The 16,231-nt window shown below is 49.2% G+C and overlaps 1 protein-coding gene across 1 annotated transcript in view; it reads right to left on the bottom strand.

The window, feature by feature from the left end:
* Nucleotides 1-16,231, bottom strand: part of SLC4A5 (solute carrier family 4 member 5) — a 144,941-nt gene that overhangs the window by 73,417 nt on the left and 55,293 nt on the right. The window contains exon 6 of the mRNA XM_060169556.1: nt 4,176-4,305. Coding sequence (XP_060025539.1) covers nt 4,176-4,305 — 130 coding nt within the window. The remainder of the gene's footprint in view (nt 1-4,175; nt 4,306-16,231) is intronic.

Here is a 16,231-nt window from a genome sequence, read left to right as displayed (position 1 = left end):
GGGGCCTCTTCCCCATTCCGTACCCTCTCTTGGCTAACTTTGACCCATCCTTCAGGTGTCTATGTGAACAACTCTTCTTCCTGCACATCTGCCTTGATCCCTCCTGTCTGGGTTAAGTGCCCCTACACTGTGCTTTCTTAGAACCTCATCATCAAGTATCTAGTTATTTACCTCTGCGCCCCATTAGACTGAGAGACTGAGCGAGCAGGGATGGCATCTGCCATGTTTTTTGTATCTCTAAGTCACCTGGCTCAGGGCTTACAGACAGTAAACATTTGGTAAATAGTAGTTGAATGAATGAGTGAGGTTTGTTGATGTCTATACTAAGAGCTCTCAGCTCCCCGCTCTGCTTTCTACATAGAGAGGGCAGCTGGGGCGCTGTAAGGGTGATCCCAGGTGAGTGGTGAGACCAGAGGGCTGGGGCATCTTCTGCTCCAGACTAAGAGGTAAAATGATGGTAGGAGAACATGCTTCAAGGTAGTAAGCAGGAACAGTTTCAGAGTTGAGACAAAGTTCAGGCTTCTTCTTCCATTATGTACAGAGTGAGAAAGCATCCCTGCCTATGTGTGGAGGGGCTTTTGAACATGTACTGATCTGGTCTGAGCCAACTAAAATGACCTACTTCTCCTGCCCCTCTTTCTGCCCTTTCCTGGTCACGGCGGGAATCTTTCCAGAGCCTATGTGTCTTATAAGAACATTCTGGCAAGTTCACACTTTTGGTCTGCTCTGAGTTGAGATCAGAGGCAGCTTGGATTTGGGGTTTGCTTTCAGAATTCATGGAAGTCTCAAAGCTCTATTTTTGAGTAACCCCAAAAGCCCCTCCACACTTGGCTGGCTTCCAGCCCATATCATTCTCCTTCCCTTCATCCCCTGCAGCCAGGCAGATTCAAGCTTGAGAGACAATGGAATTATGGGTAAATTGTTTGCTCACAGTGAGGGGGTCCACCCCGCCCCACCCAACCCAAGCCTCCCTTCAGGCAAGGTCAGTATCAGCAAACAGCTAGCTGCACTCCCCTCCCGGGAACGCAAAAGAGACAAATTTAATAAAAATCTATCTTATTGACAGCCTGACCTACCAGCATGGATCACATTAGAAATGATGCCCACACACACAGTCCCCATCACGCACAAAGGGCCAGGCTCAGTGGAGCTCCAAAAACCACTTAAGTCTGTCCAGTGGTGATTCTTTCCCCAAGGGCCCAAAACATCCCCCAAACTAATAACCCCCAGAAAAGCACTGCCAGGGAAAATTCCTTGCGGATTTGAGATTTTCACTCTGTTAATCTCCTAACTCAATAAAGCAAACACTCCCATAACAAATTAAATACTTTTATTAAAAGGTCCCCTCCCCCAATCTCTTTGATGTGGGTACAAACCTGCAACCCTCTCAGGGCCTGAGTGTCCACATGAGTGGTTGTTCCCGCCTCCTATCATTTTCTCCTGTTATTCCAAGAAGGCCCAGAACCCACTAGGATTTGCTGATTCTTGTATTCTGGAAACTTTCGAGACCTCTGGCTTCCCTGAGTAGATGGCACAGCCTGTCAGCTGAGGGAAATTCTTCCCATTTTTTGGTGGGGTGACAGGCCCCTAACAGGCCCGGCCCGGAGCACCTCTACTGATGCAGTTTGCCAGGAGGAGCCCCCAGCACAGCTGTCCAGGCCGAGGTGGACTTGCTCACCGATAACCAAACCCTGTCTCTAACTTCTGCAGAGGCCTACTGCTCAGACCTCCAACAGTGAGCTGCAAACCAGCCGGGGGGAGCTGGAGAGAAGATTAAAGGAGGCTGGGGTGGAGAAAGGAGCTCGAGATAAGGAGGCCTGAGCGGCTCTCCCCCCACTGCTTCCTGCCCCAAAGCTGGCCCTCAAGATGCTCCTTTCTCCATCAACCTGGAATTGGGTTCAGCTGTTTAACTTCTTCCAGCCTCCACTTTCCTCTTGCTATGGGTTTGAGGTCAACTTGGGTTACACTGGGGCCCTTCCCAGGGCTCCTTAAATGCTGTCCTTGGAAAGCCTGACTTGTGGGGAAACAACCTGGTTTGCAGATGGTAACCCCAGGCCCCTTTAAATTTTAAAGGAGCCTTCCTCCAGAAACATCATTATCTACAGTTTATCGCTTTCATTGCAGGGTCTATAGTGAGCAAGGCTCTATGGATCAACACTCAGAGAGAAACTGGGTATTTCGTCTATGGCAACAATCATGTCTCTGACAGCCCTGGGGCCTTCTCAGCAAGGGCTCTGTGGGTGCGTACGATAGGCCCTCATGGAAAGTCTGGTCCTGGCAACTATTACCAGGGATTCTGAATGCACACCTTACCCAGGGTCGGGAGAAGTCACCCTCTCCCTACTGGGCCTTGGAGAACGCCTTTCTCAACTTTCCTTCTCTCTATATGCCCACCCTGGACAAGAAAGTCATTTGCCCAGGGAGGTACAAGCCCCTCAGAGGCATTAAGCCACAGTAGCACAGACTGGGCCCTGGTCATTTGAAATGTCCTCCCCTCTCTTATCAGCCCTGGATGGATGTCCTGGGCTCTGTGGCTGTCGCCGTTTATCTCTCACACCGGTTGCATTCCCTCCAGAATTATATCCTCCCATGGAAATCAAAACAGAGTCCCTGGAAGTTGAAGGAAGGGGAGAGAAGTTGCTGAGAAATTGGAGAAAACATGACGAAGTTCATAAGCACTCAAGTTGGAGAGTCAGATAGCCCTGGGCTAGCAGCCAGACTCAGCTGCCTGCAGGCTCTGGCCCTTGCATCTATTTGACCCTCTAAACCTCACTATCCTCATCTATAAAACGAGGGTTGTTTGGCATGTAGTAAGGGCTCATTGAATGGGCTGATAAGAAGAGGCTCCACAGCGTCCAGACAGGGACTGGGCCCAGCCATGAGGCTAGGAATTCATTCCTTCTGAGGCCTGCAGGAATTTGCTAGTCACTCAATGGCCTTTTTTCTTTTTTTCTTTTTCCAGGAGAGATTGGAGGGGGAAGCTTGGGAATGTTAAATCCGCACCTCGTTCTACAGAAGAGCTACTGAGGTGAGTGAGGTTGGTAGGTAAGAAAAGGGCCCAGGCTGTGATTGGGGCAGCTGCCAGGCCCTGGGTGTCATGGTGGCCCCCAGGCAAAGCCACCTTGGGCACAGCTTGGCAGTTCGTTCAGGCATTCTCGACGGGGGCAATATCAGCCCCAAGGGGGCAAGCATTGGTTCTTAGGAGAGCAAAAAAGTTTAAGATATTACAATGGTTTGTGGCACTCCAAAGCTCAAACCTACCTGACAACATTTAATTTCTTAGCATTTCATTCCTCTCATTAGAAATAAATTTAATTCTAGTTTAACAAAGTTAAGTTAAATTTAAAATTTTGGTGGGGGGGGACATTAATATAAAAAAAGGTTGAGAAACATTGGTATGCTCTGCTTGCAGACTCTCAACTTCTGCCCCAGGGTCCCTCCTCCTCTCACCAGCCCCTCCTGCTGCCCCTGCTGTATTCTGCCTTCTCCTTGAGGCCTTGGCAGCATTGAGGCCGCCGATCAGTCCAGCTCAATTTAGAGGCTGCTCTGCCCCAGGCACTGGGTATGGCCAGCGCTACTCCTTACCCTGATTCTCCCTTGGCTCCCGAGACTTCACCGTGTGGTTCTCCTCTAGCCTTTCGGCTCTTCTCTTCCTTCTACTGCCCCTATATACACAGCTCTCTCTGCTCCCCACGTGTGCCTCCAGGGCTACGCCCTGCTTGTCCTGCCCCAGACTCTGCCAAATCCCTTTGCTTCAGTGCTCACTGGAGCTCCCCAAGTAGGTGTTTCCTGGCACGCATTCTTCTTCCTCCAGGAAGCCCTCCTGTCTGCCCCAGCCTGCTCGGTGCTTTCCCTTCTACAACATTTAGTTTGGACCACTTGACATGAAAGGATATACGCCCCTGTGTTACTCTCTCATGGTTTCATGGGTGTCTGTTCTACTTTCCCACCAGGATTTTCATTTCTCTGAGGATGAGACAAAGCCATAAGTTTCTGTTTGCTCCTTAGCATCCAACCCAGTTCTGCCACCAAGAAAGGCAAGTAGGTGGGTCTTTGGGGGCCAGGAAGCGCCCTAGTAGAACTCAAGGTATGAGATACCACTGGTCAGCTCCGCCTGGGCCCGGGCAGACTGCAGTGGAAAGGCCCCTCTACCTGTCTCCGGGGTTCTGCCTCACCTGGCCGACTCCTTCCACTCCATCTGGTCTCCGTCGTGCTGCAGAGTGTCCATCTCTGTGAAGAGGGTGGGGTTGGGAGCCTCATCTTCCTCCCCCAGGATGTCCTGGAGCTGCTCAGCAGCTGGAGACCCTGCAAAAGGAGGGCAGCAGGTTCTGCTGAGTGCCCCGCGGGAGGTAGAGGCCAGCCGAAATGCAGCAGGACCCAAGGGCAAGGGCAAAGTATTCCCCGACCCACGGCTTCCCTGGTGGCGCAGTGGTTGGGAGTCCGCCTGCCGATGCAGGGGACACGGGTTCGTGCCCCGGTCCGGGAAGATCCCACATGCCACGGAGCGGCTGGGCCCATGAGCCATGGCCGCTGAGCCTGCGCTCCGCAACGGGAGAGGCCACAGCAGTGAGAAGCCCGCATACCACAAAAAAAAAAAAAAAGTATTTCCTAATTCAGTAAAACGAAGTCCACCCTCTGGGCAAAGCTAGACTCAAGTTTCTGTGGATTGGATGTAGGTGGGATATTCTTCAAGATAAAAGCCATGAAAGGATTTAGTCTGTATTCAGACTCCTGGGTCTTGTAGCTGACACTGAAGAAAGACGGAAAATGGCCAAAGCCAGGGCAGCAGCAAGGACAGGGAACAGAACAAATAAGTGAGGGGAGAAAAACTCTGTCCCAACTTGAGCATAACATGCCCAGAGGGACCCCTTTTCCACTGGACTCCACACACTCAACTCCCAGCATTGGCCTTGAAGGGGCAATCAGACATGTGAAAGGACGTGCTTGTACCAGTGTGGCACGTGGGCCCACTTTCTTCATGAGCAACCTAACAGTCTATCCCTGAGCTCCCAGTCTGCTTTCCAACTGCCCAGGGGATGTCGCCTTCTGGGTGTCTCTCAGGCACCTCAAGTCAGCATTCTGACACGGAACACATACTCTTCCCCAAACATGCTTCTCCTGCCTTCCCTCCTTGCCTCCCTCCCTCCCCGCCTCCCTTTCTTCCTCCCTCCCTCCTCCCTCCCTCTCTCTCTTCCTTCTTTCTCTCACTCAATATTTAATGAATGCCTACTACGTGCCAGGCATTGGTCTAGGTGTAGGGAAACAAAGCTGTGAAGGAGGCCCATATAGTCTTGATCTCTTGAGCCTCTCCAGTGGCAGATACAGACAATAAACAAGTAAACAAATCCACAAAATTCAGTTCAGTGATAAGTAGTAATAAGTGTTCTGAAAAAAAAAAAAGACCACGGAGCTATATTAGATAGCATAGTCAAGAAAGGCCTCTCTGAGGAGGGCGTATTTGAATTGGAACTTGAAAAATGAGAATGAACGACTTCTGCATATCTGGAAGAAGAGTGCTGCAGGCGTGCCAAAGACCTGAGGTGGGGTGTGCTGGTTAGTGTGTCTAGGGCATGGTGGGCCGGAGAGAGAGAGGTATCACACAACATTGAATGCCTTGGTTAGAGGCATAACTGTCCACCCAACCGCACAGGCTAGACACGCTGGCATCATCCTCACCTCACTTCTTTCTCTCACCTCCACTCCCACATTAAAAGTTTTCGAGAATACTCTCCTTCCTCACCAATCCCATTGCCCCTGCCCTGGTTCAATCTCTCACTGACTGTCTTTAGGCTTCATCAAGTCTTCCTCTTCCTCCAAGCCTCTCTATCCCCTCAGTCATCCCTTTGGCTTTCACTTATTTCTCCATGGACTCCCAATGGTCAATAATTTCAACTACCCTTCTCATCACAGTCTCCAGTCTCTTACTCCTTGACTTCCCAATAAAACCAGGCAGCTGATGCCCAAACAAGAATTCACTGGCCCAATCTCCACCTCTTCAAATGTGTCCTGGGGTGCAGGGAGAGGCAGTGTGGTATGGTGGTACGGTGGATGCAAGGCACACGCTAGGCTTTCAATCCATCTACATGTGGGTATGAATCTCAGAGTTGCTACTTACTCATGAGAGAATTCAGTCTGAGTGAACAGGGTTATTGTCCCAATAAATCAGGTAAGGAGAATAACACGTGACACAGGGCCTGGAATATAACAGGTGCCAATCCCCCTTGCCACCAAGCTTAGCACTCAGGCTCATGAGTCTCTCTGGTGAAAACCACCCAGCTGTACAAATGGGGGGCTTCCACTGTTAACAGGTCTCAGAAGTACAGCCACTTCCACTCATCCTTGCATGCCCTTTCCCATGTTCCTCCATGCCACCACTAACTTTTGCTCCTCTCTGCAAGCCTCTTGATCTATCTCTTATCCCACATCACCAAGAAAATAAGACCTCCAGGCATGAAATCCATCAACTTCCTCCTTTCCAGTGCTTCTGTGTCCTTACCCCTGCTGCAGTCTATCTCTGAACAAGAGTTCTTCCTATAGCCTATCTCTGGCCCCATCTATTCCCTTCTACTGGATCCTTATTTCGTCACCAGTCTTTCCTTACCTGGGTCTTCAACTTCTCTCCCTCCACCCTCTTTCTCTCAACCCATAAACAGCTCTTCCTACCATGAAACACCTTCCCCTGATCCTGCCTGCCTTCTAAGCGCTGCTGCTCTCTTTTTCCCTTCTCTCTCCTCAACTTATTGAAGGGGAGGTCTACACTCGCTGCCTCTATTTCCTCCTTACCTAATCATTTCCCAACCTGCTGCAACTGATTCATCCCCACCACACTAAGGACATTGACTAAGGCAGAGATTTTAAACTGGAAGCTCAAAGATGTGTTTAATTCAGCCCTCATAGAGTATAAAAGTTTTTGAAATTGTTGCTAATATAAAGAATTATGAGATTGCATATAAAAATCTAGATTTCTGACTTTTCTTGAAAATTCAGATACTCTGATGACAGTGCCCATGTTCCTACCTGACAACAATCAATTAGAGCTCAGTGATGGATGAGAATATGCATTTTAGTTTTCCACAGTCCCCACTACTCCCTATTATGACCTGCTAATCTCATTTATGCTAAGCACCCAAGTTTACAACCCTGCTCTCAGATCTCTCTTGTTCTATTCTCAAATCAATAAGTCAATAAAATCAATCAAACCTACAACACTGTGAAGCTATGGTCTGGCTTATGTCTCTGGGACATGAGTGGTGCTGACTGCTCCCTCTGAACTGAAATGCTCTTGGTTCTTATAAGATAGCACTTTCTTGATATTTTTTCCTATCTCTTTGAGGACTCCTTCTCAGTGTCCTTCCCTGGCCCTTCTTGCATGTCTCACTTAAATCTTGATCTTCCCCAGGATTCCTCCTTGGCCTTCTTGTCTCCTCTCTTTCTACACCCCTACTGGACCACCTCATGTTCTTTTTGGTGTCACCCTATAGCCGAGGTTACCCGCGTCTCTAGGTCCTGACTTACTGAGCATTTCCGACTGCCAGCTGGACTGCTCCATCTGGTAGTTCTCCAGCCTTCTCGAGTCAGTCTCAACATATTCAAAGCAGCCCTGCCTCCCGTCTTCCAACAACCCAACCTTGCCCTCCTCTGTTTTGATTAATAGTGCTCCTGGCTACCCAGCTACTCTTCTCCAGAGGAGAAGTCTTGGGCTCACTCCTGAAGCCTCCTTCTCTCTCATCATCCATGTCCAATCAGACACTAACGTCTTCCACTCACCTCCTGACTATTTTTTAGCTCTCTCCCTTTTCCCCACCATTGCCACCACCTTTGTTCAGGTTCTCATTATCTCCTATTCCTATCATCGCAAGAGCCACCTACTGCTCCCACTGCCTCTGCTTACCCCACCCATCTCATTCCCTATGTAGCACCAGAGTTTGCTTTAAGACATTGCAAACGTTCACATGGCAAACTCCTGGGAGTCATGGTGCTCTTTGAGCAGCACCATAAAATATTGTGCATATGAGTTAGAAATAATTTTACTAGCAGAAAATACTACCAATTTATCTGTATATAGCTCAATGGACTGCATTTATTTAAATGGATTTTTATTTCCGAATTTTTCTACTACTTTAAACTTAGTCCTTTTTATTGATTATTGACACTTGCTAGCAGACGTCAAAGGTTTAAGGAAATTTTATAGAAGAAAATTTAACAATTGAACAAATAACCTTATTTTTTCCTTAAATTGGGAGAAGACTATGACTGCCTGATTCTGAGAGGGCGCACCAATTCTCCATGAGATCAGAGTTCAAGAACTACTCTTTTAAAATGTAGATTTGGTCATGTTACCCTCCAGGTGAAAAACATTCAATAGCTGTCTATTACCTAAAGCCTAGGGTCTATGACATGGCTCAAAACATCCCTCATGATCTGGCCCTAACCTGCCCTGGTAGGTTGTCATGTTCCTCCTCCAGACACCCCAGACTCCAGCCACCCTGGACCCCGGATACTCTGGACCGAAGTTACCCTGGATCCCAGCCACCCTGGACACCAGCCATCCTTAAGCCCAGACACTGTGGACCCCAGCCACTCTTGACCCCACATGCCCTGGACCCCAGCCACATCAGACCACACACAGTTCTCTGAAGAGGAGAGCACATCACTCCTTGGACATTTTGTGCCTACCATTCCCTAAATCTGCAATCCCTTTCCGCCTTCAAGACCAAATAAGAAGGCAAATAAATGGAACAGTCATGAAATGATGAGACCCGACAGAGAGGGCGATGCCTGAACCAGCCCTGTCTGGGGCATTACCTGCTCCCTGGAGTAGCTGAGCGCTGGGGTCTCCGGCTGTGGACACTGCCTCTGGCCCCAGCCTGTTTCTGCTGCTGCCACCCTGGCTGCTGCCTTCACACGTCCTCTTCCCCACCAGCAGAGCACAACAAACTCACTTTTGTTTCCAGTTAAGCACCAGGGGCAGTGTGGGGAGAGGAGAAGAGGGAGAGGGAAAGAGAGGGAGGGGGGGAGGGGGTGGGGGGGAGAGAAAAGGAATGTATGAAAGACTGAGGAAGTGGAGACAGGGGTGTATGTGAGAAGATGTAGTAAGCATGAGAGGAAAAAATATTGAGAGTGAATTAAAGATATTGTGAGTATAAGAGAATTGTGTGTGTGTGTGTGTGTGTGTGAGAGAGAGAGAGAGAGAGAGAGAGAGAGAGAGAGAAAGGCAGTGGGGAGAGTGAGAGAGAGCTCTCAGGTTCTCAGGTGCGGTGGAGAGAGAAGGGCTCTGTGGCGGGGGCAGAACCTCCCTCAGGCAGCCGGGTCTCCACAGCAGCAGGGGTGGCAGCTGCAGGCTCTGAGAGGACTGGCAGAACTGCCCCTTTCCCCCTCCCCCATGAGCCCTTCCTGACAAGCCTGGGGGCCCAAGGGGAGCCCAGGCACCTCTCCTCAGGCCCCTTTATAGAGGCAAAGGTAAGATTTTCCTTGAGACTCCCCAGGGCCTCCTAAAGTGCCTGGGCTGCAGGTGTCCTGGCCCTTGGATTCTCTCAGCTGCACAGCCCCAGGGTGGAGGTGGAGTTGTAGGGGGAGAGGGGCTGGGGGGCCTCATGTTCCACAGCAACCACCCTTGGCCAGTAATATTCCACGCAGCTGGTTTCTCTCCTTCCCCAACCTTAAACCCAAACTCCTGGTCCTTTCCCTCTTAGTCTGCTTCTAAGACAAAATGCCAACTATCACTCAGTGTGTATTTTCTGAGAGCCCATGGACAGTGGGAACTGGTCACTTCAGGGTGTGTGGTGAACCCTCCTGGGGAATTATTTTGCTCTGCTAAGAAATTCCTAATCTTCTGGGTTTGGTTCAACAAGTGCTTACTGAATACTTACAATGTGCCAAGGTTGATTAGAGGTCATGAGTGGCTGCAGCTCCAAGGAGCTCTGAACCCTGAATTCACTAAGTCTCAGAGCTGGGCGAGAGCTTAGCGATGGATGAGAGGATGAGAAATCGGAGACCTAGTTTACAGCACAGAAGGCCCCACCAGGCCCCACGTTAGGACAGCAGTCTGCTGACGCCCTCACCCTGCACTGCCCTGCGCTCCCTTACCATGTCTTCATGCCTGCGGCTCAAGGATCAAGTGTGCCCACTTTAAAGCTGAGAACATAGCAGCAGAGGGTCAGGGCTGTGTTTTTAGGTGCGGGGCCCCAAGCAAATGCCCCCACCAAGGACTTCCTGCTTTGGTGGGCTCCTTAGCAGGGCAGGGCAGTGAGCAGATGGGCCCCTCTAAAGGTCCCAGGCTCTACAGTTCATACCGCACTGAGGCTGAAGTCGGCCCATTTCTTCCTGAGCGCCACGGGGCAGACCCTGCACGCTACACCAAGTCGGGGGCTGTGGGTGACCTCAAAATCCCAGAGGAACACCCAGAGAGAGATCACCAAGGACGCCAGAAGATTCTCTTTACTCGTGTGGTGCTTTAAGAGCCCAGACCTAGGTTCAACTCCCGACTCTGGTAATTACTAGCAGTGGGATTTTGGCAAGGCATTAAGCAATCTTAGCCTTAGTTTCTCCATCTATAAAGTGGGAATAATCACACCTGCTTTACTGGATTGTGGTGGCCGTTAAATGAGATGATATATGTGACATGGTTGGCACAGTGCTTGGCATAGTTACCCAGTAAATACCGCTATGATTGATGTTGCCAACAGGTCTGACACTTTCCTCCCTAATAACGGCCCTTTTAAACATTCCAAGGGCTCAATCCTTTTCAGCTTCTAAATACCTGTTCTACCCCTCCCACTCCACCCTGAGGCCACTCCCTTCCCTCGGGCCCACAGAAGCCTAGCTCTATGAGCTGGGTTCCTGCATCAGGGTATCAGCGCATCTCTAATGTACTGCGGGCCCTTCATGCAAGTTAATCTGCAAATGAGAAAGGCCACAGATAATAGCCCCTTGATAGCTCACAGCAAGAATCACATAGCGATGGCCCAACTGGAGGTATGGACTCAACCAGCAGTTTCTAGGAGAAACCTAACCTCTGCAGGAGCAAGCTTCAAGAAACACACGAAAAGAAGCAAACAGAATCGTGCTTTTACTGGGGGCAGGGAGGGGGGCACCTGTCCAGTCATTAGTTGAGCAAAGCACAAAATCACCGTGTGGACTGCAACCTGCAAGTCTTCAACTCCTAGAAGAGCCAGGAGGCATTTAGCACCACCAGGAAGTCAGCGTGAGGACTTGGACCCAGGGTCCTCAGCTCTGAGTCTTTTCAGAGGTGCTCTCTCTCAGCTCACAGCATGGACACTCTAAATATTTGCTAGGTGAATTTCACTGCTTAACTCATGAGTATAGCAGCTGGGACTAGCCTCAGCAGCAACAAGGAAATGGAGCTGGGTAGGGAGCCAAGCTCAAGGCCCCCGAGTACTGCGGAGTGGGAGAGACAGAAACTGAGGGCTCCAAAGTCATGCTTGCAGTCATCTGAGGTGGTCTTCAAGAGGGGACTGGAAGACTCCAAGTCATAGTTTCACGGTCAGTAAGGTTTTTTTTCTAGACAGCAGTCCATAAACTCAAAATATGATCTCTGGGAAGGAAGAGGAGAGAATCTGCAGACGTGCAGTGTTTATGGGAATCCATCCTGTCGTCAGTAGCTTTGGGGTTGTCTGCCAGCCCATACAGTCCCCCACCCAAAGGATGACTCTCGGGTAGCCGTGTTTGTGGAATGCTTGACCTGTGCCCCTTCGCCATGGTTAATTGGACCAGGAGGAGTTAATCAGACACCTGACTCAAGCCTGGAAATTCTGAATTCGGTTTCTGAGATAGCTGGGCGTTTCCTGACGGTTTCTGAGAGAAGGCGCACGTAAAATGGAAGCTGACGGCACAGAGAGGCAGAAAAGGCTACAGAGAGAGAGGAATAAAGCAGACTTACAGGAGAAGCAGGGGGAAGGCCATGAGTCCCACAGAGGGTGCTCGTCCTCCTGCTGAGCCTGGTTGCTTGTTCTTTTGGGACTGTGAGAAACTCCTTTGCTCTTACAGCATAAACTAACTCTCTCTCCCCCCACCCCCTCACTCCCTCCTTGTTCAAGACAGCTCAAGTAGGTTTCTGATACTTGTGATCAAATTACCATATTAATCATGAGTCTCCCTTATATGAAATTCTAGGGTAGGGAGGTTTTCTTCTGTACACCTTCTCAAAAACTGCAAGTGGAGGGATTCCCTGGTGGCTCAGTGGTTGAGAATTTGCCTGCCAAAGCAGGGGACACGGGTTCAAGCCTTGGTCTGGGAGGATCCCACAAGCCGCGAAGCAACTAGGCCCGTGAGCCACAACTACTGAGCCTGCGCGTCTGGAGGCTGTGCTCCGCAACAAGAGAGGCCGCGACAGTGAGAGGCCCGCGTACCGCGATGAAGAGCGTCCCCCGCTTTCCGCAACTGGAGAAAGCCCTTGCACAGAAACGAAGACCCAACACAGCCAAAAATAAATAAATTAATTAATTAATTTTAAAAAAAACTGCAAGTGTAAATGTTATAAAAGAATGTTAAATCTAACTAAAGGGCTAGACTTAGAGGTGATGGTCTTTGTGTTTAGCTCAACACACTGTGTGTCTTTAGCTGTGCAAAAATGGGTGTTGAGCTAAGGTGGGCAGAGGGAAATTGATGTGACTGAAAGGGAGGGGAGTGAGTGTATATGTTGGGAGGGAGAGGAGAAGCTGGGGGGTGGCTGAAAACTGAGAAGCAGGAGATGTGACGGAACTGGCGAGGGGGAGTGGGGGTGAGGTGGGAGTTGCCAATATGGTAGGAAGCTGAAACTGCAGAGAAAAGTGGCCAATAGGAAATTTCCTGTGACCAGGGCATTTTAAAGAAAGGGGATATCTAGTATCTCACTTTAAAAATTGTGTATCTCTGCAAGGTAAAACTGCTCCATGGTTCTGAACTTCAAGAAAGCCTGCTGCTCACTTGTATGTGGTATGTGACCAATCTGGGGGAGACCAAAGAAGGACTGAATCCCATGCCCGAGCTGGAGCTGGAGGTGAGGGCAGAGAACAGGTACAGGAGGTGAGACACAGCGAGACTGTGAGCCCAGCAGGCAGGACTTGGAGCTACAGTGATAAGGAGACTCGAAGTCGCTAGAAATTCACAGAAATTTAGGCAGAGGTAAGGACACTAACTCTCAAGGAATAAGGTAAATCCAGGTAACATATATGGGTTATAATAACTTTGTATTTATTAGAACTTTCATTGGTTCACTTGCAAACTGAGCTTTCAACCCTAATTTCCCCTTAGGTCTTAAGGTCACTAACTCAGGATTCCCTTCCAATAGGGGTTTTTGTTTGTTTGTGCTTTTGTTTGTTTGAATGCTATGTTGATAATTCCAGGAAATCCAGGTTTTAAGATGTCAAGGGCAAGAAGAGAGAGAAGAGCAAATACAGGCTTCCTTCAGGAATTTTGAATTTGCCTTCCTGTCTGCCCAACCTCCCCCCACTACACACACACCGGGGTGGGGCATACCTAAAAGGCCTAGGACGATACTCTTTCCCCCTTTCCTCCCTCCTGTTCCCCTTTGTCTCTGCTCCTCTCTTTACCACTCCTTCTCAGAAACAAGTTGGTAAAGTAGACAGAGGAAACCACCTCATTTTAAAGCTTCGAACTCTAAAAGAAACCCAATTGTCTTTGCTCCTATGTTGCAAACACAGCCTGTCTCAGGAGCTCCTTAGTGGAGCAGATGATTTAGAGGTAAATTTGTCTTCTGTCCCAACGCTTGCTCCTTCCTCATCAGAAATGGGAAAGAAGGACTTCCCTGGTGGCACAGTGGTTAAGAATCCACCTGCCAATGCAGGGGACACGGGTTTGAGCCCTGGTCCGGGAAGATCCCACATGCCGCGGAGCAACTAGGCCCGTGCGCCACAACTACTGAAGCCCGCGTGCCTAGAGCCTGTGCTCCGCAACAAGAGAAGCCACTGCAATGAGAAGTCCGCACACTGCAACGAAGAGTATCCCCCGCTCGCTGCAACTAGAGAAAGACAGTGTGCAGCAGCGAAAACCCAACGCAGCCATAAACAAACAAACAAACAAATAAATAAATAAAAAGAAATGGGAAAGAAAGACCCCATGAAATCTAAAGCCTTTGGAACCATATGAGGCTCAAACACCTGGCCAAAAAATAGCCTTCCTCTCCCTTACTGCTCATCTGGGGGTGGTTTTGATCTTTTAGTGACCCTAGAGTTGTTCAATACTTGGCAAGTAGAAGAAGACCTTAATACTTTTTCACACCCCTCCCACCAGAAGGATCTCATAAGCTTCTCAGTACCAGTGACGGCAGCCAAACCAGATGTCCACTCGTAAAGGAGTGCTTTTATTTTTTATTTATTTATTTTTATTTATTTATTATTTTTGGTTGTGTTGGGTCTTCGTTGCTGCACACAGGCTTTCTCTAGTTGCGGCGAGCAGGGGCTACTCTTCATTGCGGTACGCAAGCTTCTCATTGTGGTGGCTTCTCTTGTTGCAGAGCACAGGCTCTAGGCGCGCAGGCTTCAGTAGATGTGGTGCGTGGGCTCAGTAGTTGTGGCTCGTGGGCTCTAGAGCGCAGGCTCAGTAGTTGTGGTGCACGGGCTTAGTTGCTCTGCGGCATGTGGGATCTTCCCGGACCAGGGCTCAAACCCATGTCCCCTGCACTGGCAGGCAGAGTCTTAACCACTGCGCCACCAGGGAAGCCCAAGGAGTGCTTTTAAATTGGGTTAACATAGATCAGTTGAAGTAACATATGTCAAGTGCCTGTCATGCACTGTGCACCATGCGAAATACTTCATGTCTATTTATATTTCATCTAGGAGCTCACAACTTAGTGTGACCAACATCCCAGTTTGCTTCGGACTGATCGGTTTTAGCACTGACAGTCCCATGTCCCATGTCCTGGGAAAGCCCTCCATCCCAGTTAAACTGAAACCGTTGGTCACCCTACAACAATCTTTCACTCTGCAGATGAAGGTGCTGAGACCCTAGTGCCTACACACCAGGTTGAGCTTGGCCGGTCTTGTTCCTCTTAGATCTTGGCTCCGGTTCTTAGCACCAGCCAAGAGATGCCAAAGGGCAGCCATATTTCTACAGCTGCTTTTTACCCTCTTGCTTGTAAGAGCTCTCAAGAGGTTCTCAGAGCCAGAAAATGCATTCTTTCCAGGGAAGGAAGCATGGTACTTGCTGATTCTCACCACAGCTTGATGGTTCTATTCCCTACCTATGCTCTGCTGGAGTCAAGATTGAATGGCTGCTCAGTACTGACTTCCTAAATTATATCCATATTGGAGGAAGGGGTGGTAATCCAACTGCTATGGCGTATCATATCATGGTGTAACTACTACCTACCTACCCCCGTCATCATAAGGCAATTTGGCTGCTTAAAAGGATACAATTCTCAGCCCATATCCAACATGGTGACTGACCAGTGATAACTTACAAAGGATAGTAGTGTAGTGGAAGGGGCACACACAGGTTTTAGAGTCTACAGACTTGTTTTCAAATTCTAGTTTCACTGATTACCGCTGTATCACACTACATCTCTTCAAACCTTGATTTCCCAATCTGAAGATGGGGATAATAATATCTCCTTTTTATTAACAGTATACATTTAGTTAACAAAATTACAATGAAATACCATTTCATGGTACAAATTCTTGTCATTGTTTTGTGAGGCAGAAACTAAAGGAGTCACCTGTCAATCCTTCATCTGCACAGCCTGCTTTACTCTCAGGCCTAGCTATGTCTAGCCACCTGCCTGGCCAGCACCCACGCCCTCCGTTCTGCATGATTCCCCTCTTCTGTAGAGGTAGGTCCCACTTGGACTTTGTGGCCAGCTAGACCACCTGGCCGGGGCTGTCTGAATGGATTCATAGAATAGACAGGACACTCAGAGAGGGAAAACACATGTGGTCAGTTGTCCTACAGCAAAGAAAAGTGGCAGATTCAGGCAATTATCTAGATGATGCAGTAAAATTACTTGGGCACTGTTTTGTTTTCCCTTCCTCGGGTCATTGTTACTGACCCTGGGATGTGGTGGAGCAGGGTTTATATTTGAATCATACACACAATGCCCTGTTTGGTTTGAAAGAAGTGAAGGACTGAGGGGTGAACCTCTACCACCCCTAAGAGAATGGCCGGAACAAGCTCAGCCCCCATGGGCTACAGAAAACTTGCGGTGGCTGTTGACTTTGCTAGCAGGCTTTGTGGCCCCCTTAAGTCAGCATGTCTGGAACTGTGGTCTGGAAAGTAT

Source organism: Lagenorhynchus albirostris, chromosome 13, assembly GCF_949774975.1.
Source record: "Lagenorhynchus albirostris chromosome 13, mLagAlb1.1, whole genome shotgun sequence".
In the NCBI taxonomy this organism is placed as follows: Eukaryota; Metazoa; Chordata; class Mammalia; order Artiodactyla; family Delphinidae; genus Lagenorhynchus; species Lagenorhynchus albirostris.
This window is presented reverse-complemented; position numbering and strand designations above follow the sequence as displayed.